The sequence below is a fragment of the Culex pipiens genome, chromosome 2, assembly GCF_016801865.2.
Source record: "Culex pipiens pallens isolate TS chromosome 2, TS_CPP_V2, whole genome shotgun sequence".
NCBI classification, from domain to species: domain Eukaryota; kingdom Metazoa; phylum Arthropoda; class Insecta; order Diptera; family Culicidae; genus Culex; species Culex pipiens.
The window spans coordinates 170,862,575-170,873,238 of NC_068938.1; the positions used below are offsets into that span (position 1 = coordinate 170,862,575).

Below are 10,664 nucleotides of genomic sequence, written 5' to 3' on the forward strand. Positions count from 1 at the left end.
GTGAGCGAATTCCAATTGGAATATACTTGTATGTGTGTGAAGTGTGAATGGAATTCAATTTATTTTCAGAATTTGCTTTTCATATATGAAAAGATATAAAAAGCAAATGATAAAAATGGAGTTCAAGCTTTTTTTTTTTTTTTGCATTATTACCCATGTCGTCTTATTTGTATGTAACGTAACACTTGGCAAAAAATTATGACACTTGAACACTGCCGCTCGAATCTAGTCCGTCCCATATGTAAAAAGTGAGTGCTGCGATAACGCCATGAGAAGCTCGAAAAATGTTTCACCTTTTTTTACATTTTTAATCAACAATTTTTAAATCTTTTTTCAACAATTATTTCAATATTGGTTTAAATAATACCCCTACTCCAATTTTGATTTGAAAAAGTTAAAATTTATAGGTTAATTGGGTAAATTTTCGTGCTGGGACTGACCTGACTTTATTTGTCCATCAATAAAGGCAAGTCTGTCAGGTTATCAAGGTAGGCTTAAACATTTACAACAGAAATTTACCTGTCAACTGTTGGTTTGTTTTGGTAGTTTTTGAAGCATTTTTTATAAAATTTCTAAAAGTATGTTTGTTTCAGGCTAATCTTGTTTGACGAATAGTTTTAGTATTATTCCTGAGTATGAAACTTTAACCGGCGACGAGACAGTCAATTTCTTTTGCTGCAGAGAGAGGAGATATTTGAGTACACGTCTCAGCATATGGACCCTTGAAATTGACCGCAATCTGCGTTGGAAGTGGAACCTAATCCAGAACCAGGACCATGGGTTTTCATTCAATAAGGAACAGAACTGTCTTTTTTTAAATAATAGTTACAATGGTATGTAGTTTCTTTTTTTACCGTGATTGTCCCTTGCATGAGAAAAAAGGCAGAACACGTATCGAGTATAACGTTTCAAAATCTATAAATATTAATTAAATATCATCAACTTAAGGCTTTTATTAAGTTCAATAGGCTCTTTGAGACATAGTCTGTGAGTTATTTAAAAAAATACACATTTATTTGATCGATTTGTGAGCCATTTCTTACCAAGAACTGACTTGCCTTTATTTTGCATATGGGACAGCACACAAGTCATTTTTATTTTGGAAATTCTAGAACAAACATGACTTTTTTATTAAATAGGCTTGAAGTAGATGTTAAAACAAGACTTTTGTCGGGTTTATCTCAAAATCGACAAATATACATATGGGACGGACTTGCTTCGAGCGGCAGAACAGTAATTACAATTAGTTAGTTTTTGTGTGTGATTGGTTGTGTGAGTTAATGAATGAGTGTGTATAGTATTAACTAATAACTTGGTTACAGGGCAAGATAACTGTGATTTTCAGAGAAAAACGCGTACAATTAGTTTAACAATATCATCGCAAAGTCTTCCGTCTGTCTCGGTTTTGCTATTTACTTATTTCCAGTCATTCAGGTTCAATCTTTCCACAGCCGGCTGTCTAAGAATGAACGTTTTAGATAATTTAAACTTCATTCACTGAATACAAATGATACCGGCGGTCGTTTAATGTTCATTATAATTCAATTGCAAGCTGAAGATTGTGATTTTATGCGTATATTTTGCGATGCCTCGCAGTCGCAGGATTTTTCGCGTTCGGCGTCGGTGTGCAACAACAACAAAACCTTATCATACTATTTCAGCTCGATAAACATCGTAATTCGTCGTTCGATTCGTTAATCAGTACCTCACTAAACATCAATCATTTAAAACTCGTAAAAACATCTCAATTTAAAAGTAACACTGCTTAATTCTTCAATTTTAATTACAAATGATCTTGGTTCTATCTTTCCACAGCCGGCTGTCTAAGATTAAACCATTTTATTTAAATTTAAATACCGATAAACGGGAAATGTCTCATCCGCAGCATCCGATTGCATGCCTTGAGAATAAAATATAATACCTTTCAACAAACACTATGATTTTGGGTCGCATCATCATCTTCTATGATGAATCCTGACACCCTATCCTACTAACAAGTTTTCAGGTTCCTGGCGCTCGTGGGGTGTAAGCACAGAGTAAATCAGCTGCCCTAGTAGCAACCTGCGCTAACTAACATTCCCGTCCCTTAAAATCGAGATCTACAAACTGACATGGCGGGCGCCGTTGGTGGCCAATGACTGTTACCTATTCGCAACTGATCTTGTTTTGGCAATTATGGTGTTTAATCTTTTCCGCGCATTCATACATGCTGTTGATAAGGGAAATACCACTTGATAGTCGAAGCGTATGATCAGTAGTGCTGAAAGGATATTACGGTTCTGTTCAGCAACGGAGAAGGACAACCATGGGTGGTCTCTCATGCTCATGCTCATGCTCAGAAAGTTAAGATTGAAATTATAAATTTCACATAAAATAAAAAATGGAAATAGGTGGTCAATTTAGGAGGAGGAGACTTGAATTAAGGGAAAGGCTTAACCTTATAAAATTGTTGTATTTTTACCTATGAAAATGTAAAAATAATGTGAGCGTATTAACCTCTTTGACCGAAATTTTTCAAAAATAATACTTGCAATCAACAACATTTCTGCAGTTTGATAATATTCATCTATTTTGCAGAGTTAAAAAAAGCATTTCCAATACTTTACACATCATTTTAACTTCAAAATTATTCCAACACGAAAAATGCTTGAAACTGCAAGTGTGAAAAAGTTTTACTACACTTTTTTACGCAAATGTCTAAAAGTGAAATTACAATAACGTAGAAAAAAATGTTTTATTATTTTCACATTTGAATGTTTCCATGGAAAATTAAAAAGTGAAAAAAAGTAAACCAAAATTCGGAAAAGGAAAAATCTTTGTAAACTCAAGTTTACAAAAATCCCAAATTCCCGATCACTTTTCAAATATGTACCATGCACTTATCGAGCTTTCTCTCTCTATTCAACAATGAAAGAATGAAAAAAAGCACAAAACACGTGAAAATTGAAAAGCCATCACGCGCCCCGTCGTTCGCTGTTGTTGTCGAAAGGAAAAACCAACGCAAGGGACGCGATATCCGTCGGCACACCGAATCGATTAGTAATTCTTGTCAAGTTTCACCCGGCCGGGGGGATCTCTCGAAGTGTAACGCCGCAGCAACAGCAGTATTTATCCTGACGGTGTGGATTTGGCAAGACAAGTCACTGTAAAAGCACTGTACTGCCACGTGTGTGCGAGCAATGTTTACCGTTTTACGTGCCAGGACCAAAAGTTGGGCTGAAGTACGGAGGGCAGTGTTGCCAGATCTTGTTTTTTTGTAAATTTTTCGAACTTTTAATTTCTTCCGGAAATTTTTAAATATTTTGAAAATTTAAAAGAATGCTTGAAAATTTAAACAATAATAATAAAAATTACTGGCAACACTGCCATCGCAACCACTCAATCAATCCGGTATCTGGAAGTGTACCCATCAGACGACACAGCGACTCTGTACGACGACTCGATGGAATATCCTTGTTATCCTTGTGTTCCTTCGGGATGAGGTCCTGACGTAGAGCTGGCGAAGGTAAACAAAACAGTCACCACCGTCGTCGTCGTCGAAGTGCAATTTGACAAGCGAGTGCTCATCTGCATCCATGAGCTGGCAACAACGGCGTGAAAAATTCAGAGCAAAAAACAGTAAAGATGAAGTGGAGCACGAAAACAACAAACTTTTATGTTTGCACCAAGAACTGTTGAGCGAAACTGAGAGCTTGATTAATTATTGATTCGGCGAAATGGGATTCGAGTTTCTTGGAACGATACAGCTTCGATGGATGGATAAATCCCGTGTAATCCGGCGATCGCACTGCACAATTAGTGTTTTACACTCGAAACTAAATTGAAATTGTTTTTACTAACTCAATAACATCGTCGCTCGGGTGGCACGTCGTCGGAACCCAACTATAAATCACCAATGATATTTTTATGATTCTGACGCAATATTAATATCTAGGTGTCCCAGCCCTAATCCCTGCTTAGAAAAGCGAACCTATTTTTCGTTTCCAGGACCAACATGAACAGACGAAATATGCCATGTGTGCCGAAGAAAGTTTATTGGACCATCCGCTCTGTATGCTCTATGTCACAAAGTGTCAGCGCAATAATCTCTGTAGATTCAGCGTGTGTTTGCAAGCAAATAAGACTTCGCCGGAGCAATTTCTGGCCTTTTACAGAAAGCTCTCGGGCCTTTCTTCGGTTCCGTGCGCGCGCTTCTTCCCTTTGTATGATTCAATTTGAGCAAATAAAACTGTCATCAGAAATATTTGCCATGGCACGTATGCTGATGGAGCACTCACACACACTTGAACACTTGAAGTTAAATGGAAAAAGATGGTACACATAATTGTCAGTTGACGAGGGCGTTCGAGGGCGGTTGTTTCCAGCTAGACCGTTGTCAAACGACGAAAGCTGACAAACGGATGTTGAATGGAAAGAGTCAACAGAGGGCACAAAAGTTGGGGAGGAAAGTTTACAGATTTGAAGGAATAGAAGCTGTGAGCGGCACAGATTTCTTTGTGTTGAAATTTTATATTAAATTTGTGTGATTTATAGATGGGCCGTAAATAATGTACACAGAAATAAAAAATCATGGTAATATTACATCTGGGAAGGGGTACATCTTACATGTCAGAAAAAAGGTGTAATTTTACCTCTAGAAATGTGTAATTTTACCACTTATCTGGTGTAATGCCACTTTTTCAGTCTAAATTGAGGTAAAATTATATCATAAAAGAGGTAATATTCAACCTTCCAAAATTACAGCTTCCAAATTTACATTATTTTTTACTGTGTAGGCGGCATTTTTTGGTACTCATAAGCTTGGAAACGTATACAATGTTGTGAATGTTATCCTGAATTTGAGTCTGTTGGTAATATCGCCACGAAAAATGACTAATGGTTGTTTTAATCGATAATTTGACATTTCGTCAATAATAACCACGGAGCATACGGTACGGTATGTCAACGCATCCTTCCTGCCCTGTTGATTCTGTGAAAAGGGATCTGTTCACTGAACCTGTCCCTGCGGTTAATAGGAAGAATTCTCGTATGTTTGGCAGGTGGCAAAATTTTTGATAGCAACTTGCTTGCTCAATTTCTATTGAGCTGATTATCACTCGATTTCAGTTGAAAACGCTTTTTATGAGCTGTAATTGAATGTCAAAGTGCTGATTTGGCAACATCAGAGGCACGCTGGAATAAGATGCTGTTCCCCTACAACGCCGTAGGCCTTGCCGCTTTTTATAATGCAATACATTCAGCGTGACCACTCAAATCCAATTTTCAAATTCCCGATTTTAAATTTGATTTTTATGTTTATATTTATTATTAAAGAACGCTACACATGATTACCGTTATTATTCTTTCAATGAATTTGAAAATATCTGTGAATTCGGTTAAAAGATGTTTTTTACCAAGTTTCCCTTAATATTTTATTAATTTTGATATTGATTATTATCGAGTTGTCAATATCTAATTGCTTAATTTTTTTTTGAAATTAAAATCACTTCATATTTTACCACTTATTTGATTTGAACGTTTCTAGACAAAAATTCTTTAAACCTATTTGCAATACAGTCCAGACTCGATTATCTGAAGCCTCGATTATCCGAAGTTTCGATTATCCGAAGTTCGATTATCCGGATGTTTGTATGGGACTTCGGATAATCGAATCGCGAACAAAAAATATATATATATTTTTTTACTTACTTTTAACATCAAATTCGAGTTCTGCGAACCCATTTTGGTGAAATTAGAATGGTTTTTTTTTTTTTTGTGGAGCCTTGAAAACACTGTGACCAATTATAGGAATATTGTGGTATGACTCATTTTTTTATATAGCAAAATCAGGTTGACCCAGCACCATGGAACGGTGATAGGCGGCTGCTGTTTACTGCGTTTTGTCCCAGTTAGGGTCGACTTTTTTGATGAAGTCTATAACCCTCCCCGCCCGTGTGGATCAATCGGACCGCGCACTGGACTCACAATCCAGAGGTCGCCGGTTCGAATCCCGCGGCGGGCGCTCTAAAATTCTTTGTGTAAATATGGGTATTCGGCGCCGTCGCTCCGTGCCATACTTCCATACACTTAGGAGTCCAGGGCGGCGAAGTCCTTGTAGATAAAAAAGGAAGACACTAGTGGTTGGTACTAGCAATGGTGGCCGACAGCTATAAAGTCAACTTCGTTTTTTTTTTTCTATAACCCTGCCGAGACGGAACCTAATTATATCGGAGGGCTGTAAGACCCCTTTCCCAAAAATTGAAATTCTACTTTGAATCAAGGCACCACAATTGCATAGCAAGTGCTCTGATGTTTCAGTTCCCATTTGACAAAATCGACATATTGAATCTGCAGTTTTTCCCATATTAAATAAATGGTATTTGCAAGGGCAGTGGCCGGTCAATAAACCGGTTACCATCCTTAATTTTTTTTGTCTAATTTCAGTAATTCCCGGGATGATTTCTCATTCGGGAAAATAAATCTTTTTGCCTGTCTGGAAGTATTAGAATGGTTGATTGCATTTAAAATCTAGGATTTAAATTTTTTAAATCACTTAAGAGTAGTTTAGGGGTCATTCTTAAGCTCAACAATCAAAAATCAGACATCGAAAAAAACTTTTTTTCGTGATTAGATTATCCGAAGTGAAATTTTGCCAAGACCTTCGGATAATCAAGTCCGGACTGTAACTCGAACAATTTTTTAAAAAAAATCGTTTTCGTTTTCGTTTTACGGAGCAAGGTGGGGGACGCGGCCTCAAGTCAATCCAAGTCCGGTTTCTTGTGGAAAAAAGGGTAGTGGCCGAACTAGTATTGCATACAAAATGAACACCACCGGAAGATATAGGGGATCGGGAGGGTGAAGGTGAAAGAAAATTAGTGTAGGTGTGAGTAAGAACTTGGATGACTTGAGCAGTTCCGTTAATCTAACTTTAAAACTGAATAAAGAAAATATGAAATTATGATTCAATCAAAAACTCATTGAGATTTATACAAAGGGAACCTATGATGTATTTAAAATTTAAAGGAAATCAAATAAATTTACTGGAAAATGAAAGATGAAAACTAACTTGTTAAGGGAACATAAATCTTGGGGCCCTTTTTTCTGGACCCCGTTCTGTCGCGTCCGTCAGTAGTCTTATCGTACATTACAACTAGAAACAGATGTGCCAATGAAATAGTACACTTTGACCAATTTTACTTATCATTTATGCTCAATTTTTCATTTCAGGAAAACTAACTAACTTGAATCAACAACCTCAACTAAACTGTCTGAAAGTAACTTGAATCTCAAAACCCCGAAATTTTAATTACAAGCCAAACATTCCTTTATCTAGTTTTTAAACCTGTCTTGCTGCTATCAAAAACAATAAACATTAATAAACAGTTCATACTTTACAAGTTGAACACTCGTTGTTAAGACGACTATTTCGTGCCTTCCATTTCATTAGGGCACACAAGCTTTACAAACAAGAGTGTATCCCTATCATACCTTATGTAAACTGTCATTTGAGTGAAAGAGACACAATCCTGTTCACACCTGTGTGTTCTTTTGAAATTTTAGGCTCTATTTGATCGTCAAAACTCCAGTAGATCCTCGATTCGCAACAATGATCGATACAACCATAATCCGAAAACCGTTAGTTCAGATTAACAGATTAACGAATTTTGTCCGATATCATTTCATTATTGATTGATCGAGACTCTATGGATTTTTTGACAATTCAGAATGGTTAGTATACCACTTCAATTGAAATCAGAGATTCTGATAGCATTACTAAACTGGCTTACACATACTGGAGTCTGGAATTATTAAACAAACTAAAAAAAAGTTACAAAAAAAAAACTAGCTATTCCTCCCCATTATTAAACAGATTTAAACCTGTTCCTAACAGATTTTACGAACAAGAATATTGAAATTCAAATAAAAAATTTCAATATTCTGCAATTTTACATAGTATAAAAGTTGTGATTTCTATCAACACAAGTATATAAATATAAAATAAATGTGTGATATATACACATAAAAAAAAATCCTGGTAATATTACATCTGGAAAGGGGTACATCTTTCATGTCATAAAAAATGTGTAATTTTTGCTCTAAAAATGAGTAATTTTACCACTATTCTGGTGTAATGTCACATTTACAGTCAAAATTGAGGTAAAATTACATCATAAAAGAGGTAATATTCAACCTTCTAACATAACACCTTCCAAATTTAGACATCTTTTGCTGTGTATCAACATATCAAACAATTTTTTTAACTGCAAATATTAATTCAATTTGTCCCATCATATAAAAAAAACCTTTTACAAACTATTTAGAATACATTTTTTAATATTTTTTGAAAAATATTTTGTCAAAGCGTATAAAATAGTTTTAATTTTTTTCATTAAGAACGAAAACGTTAGGATTTTGTTCGATTTTTTAGTTTTCCGATAACTGAACATCAACCAAACTGAAGTTGAAATCGCTTTTGAAATATTCAAGTAATGTGAAAAATATAAACAGAATCATAACTTTACGCTGATGTAATCGTTGAAATTAAGCTTTATTTTCATATTGGTTTGATTGGCTTTGTTGTTGTTTAATGTTAGATGTTACCTTTTGCTTTTTTTTATTCTTTATTATAGAGTTTTTCAGCCGGAACCTGGTTCAACTCTTACCTTTTGCTTGATAAACTTAGTCAAATTTGTTGTTGTTTAATGTTAGATGTTACCTTTTGCTTTTTTTATTCTTTATTATAGAATTTTTTGCAGCCGGAGGCTGGTTCAACTCTTACCTTTTGCTTGATGCTTGACTTAGTCAAAATTAAATAACAATCAATTTGGGTCAAATGCATGCAGATTTTATACGATTTTTCATGCCTTATGTCTTAAATGGCCTTTTCATTCTCAAATAGTTTGAAATAGTGAAAGTAAGCTCAAATTTAAATTTAGATGCTAAAACCGAAATGAGTAAAATTAATTTGAAAATTGTACAAAATATTTCAAAATTTTTCAAAATATTTTTCAATCTATTCCCGATTTTTTAACAAAAGATCACAAATTCCCGACTTTTACTCGGGTTACTCGGATGTACTGCACTGCCCACCATTGAAAAAACGGCTAATATCCACTTTTGGCAAAAACGAGATATTAGCACCAGGTGGTAGAGGATGTTCCAACGCATCTTCTGGAATCTGAATTTTACTGAAATAGTGTTTAGACTTGGCTGCCGATGCGAAAAACCAAACGGCTAATATGCCAATCTTATGGGAAATTGCCTTGACGGAGATTTTGTGACAAACACTAAAACACGTTTTTCTCGGAATACTTGATTTGGCATAATAGCCGAAATTTCAATTATGGGCAGTGCATTCAAAAATATAAACAACAATAGATTTGGGGCGTAATCTAACCACAAGTTCTTCCAGGATGTTTTCTTCGGACTGGCTGCGCTTGTGTTCGATAAGATTAAATTCCAAATAGAAAAAAATAAAATATTCTGCTGTTTTTTTCACAACCATTGAAATTACACTCTTCACTCGCAAAATAAAACGTGCTTCATCTGAACCACCCCAGCATCCAACCTCATTGCAGCGCCGAGTTCAGAGATCATTGAACAGTGAGAGCAGAACTTGCGATAACCTTTCACGGCTACGGCGACAAACAGCGTCCCAACGTTGGTCCCCACGATGAAACACCGTGTTGATTAACGTTTATATTATTTCTTTCTTTTTTTCCCCCCTTTCAGAACCTCCATTTCTGCATGAAAAGAACTCCACTCACCTAGAAAATCGGCATCGTACGCCGTAGAAGAGTCCACCGCGGCGCTGGTTGACGACCGGATCGGCGAGCCGTCCGTCGTGGTGGGACTGCGCCTCACCCGGTCAGGCCTTATCTCGCCGTCGGCGCGGAGGTTGTTGTTTTGATTCTCGACTTCTTCGTAATTACCACCGACTTCACCAATACCTGCAACCTGCGCCGTTGCGGCGGTCGTTGGCTGCGGAATCGCAACAGCTAGGAACAATACGAAGCAGGTCGACAGTCCCAACAGTAGCCGCATCGTGGCCATTGTTGGCGACCTTCGGCCGCAGGATCCTCCGGCCTTCAACTTCTTCAATCTGCCTTTATTGGCATTCATCGGTTGCCAATACTTGCTGGATTCTTCACGATCTTGCTTCCTCTTTGTCTCTCATTCACATTCACACACAACTGAAACTGGCTTTGATTCTCTTTTTATTTTTTGCACACAAAACAAACACCAACACTGAACTTCTTCAACCTCCTTCTACTAGCAGGTTCTTCTTCTACGCGCGTTCACTTTTAATCTGCTTCTTCTACGGGAACCACGCGTCTTCTTCGCGCTGCTCGACGGCCAACGAGAACCAGATTCCGGACATCGTCATTTTTCTGCACACATTCGAGAACCTGGCCACAACACTTCTTCCCTTCATTCAACCTCAACCGCACCAATACACTTATCTCTTCTCTTTTATACACTTTACTTTACTTTATTTACTCTTTTCGCTTCGTTTCTTCTTGAATCAAGTTGAAGCCGCGCTCCGCTTCTGCTCGGGATGCCGCACCGTAGAGCCAACAGTACTTTCTCGGCGTGAACCACCTGGAACTGGATAAATAATAGACACAAATTAGCATTAATATTCATTCATTTGGGCGTTCGAGCGAATCAATATCGCGCAAATT

At 36.8% G+C, this 10,664-nt stretch overlaps 1 protein-coding gene across 2 annotated transcripts in view; it reads right to left on the bottom strand.

The window, feature by feature from the left end:
* LOC120428057 (prolow-density lipoprotein receptor-related protein 1) overlaps nt 1-10,664 on the bottom strand; it is a 497,901-nt gene that overhangs the window by 480,637 nt on the left and 6,600 nt on the right. The window contains exon 2 of one of the 2 annotated variants that reach the window (XM_052707364.1): nt 9,747-10,581. In XM_052707364.1, coding sequence (XP_052563324.1) covers nt 9,747-10,101 — 355 coding nt within the window. In that variant the 5' untranslated portion in view covers nt 10,102-10,581. Of the gene's footprint in view, nt 1-9,746; nt 10,588-10,664 lie in introns of both variants that reach the window. The other variant, XM_052707363.1, reaches the window with a different exon arrangement.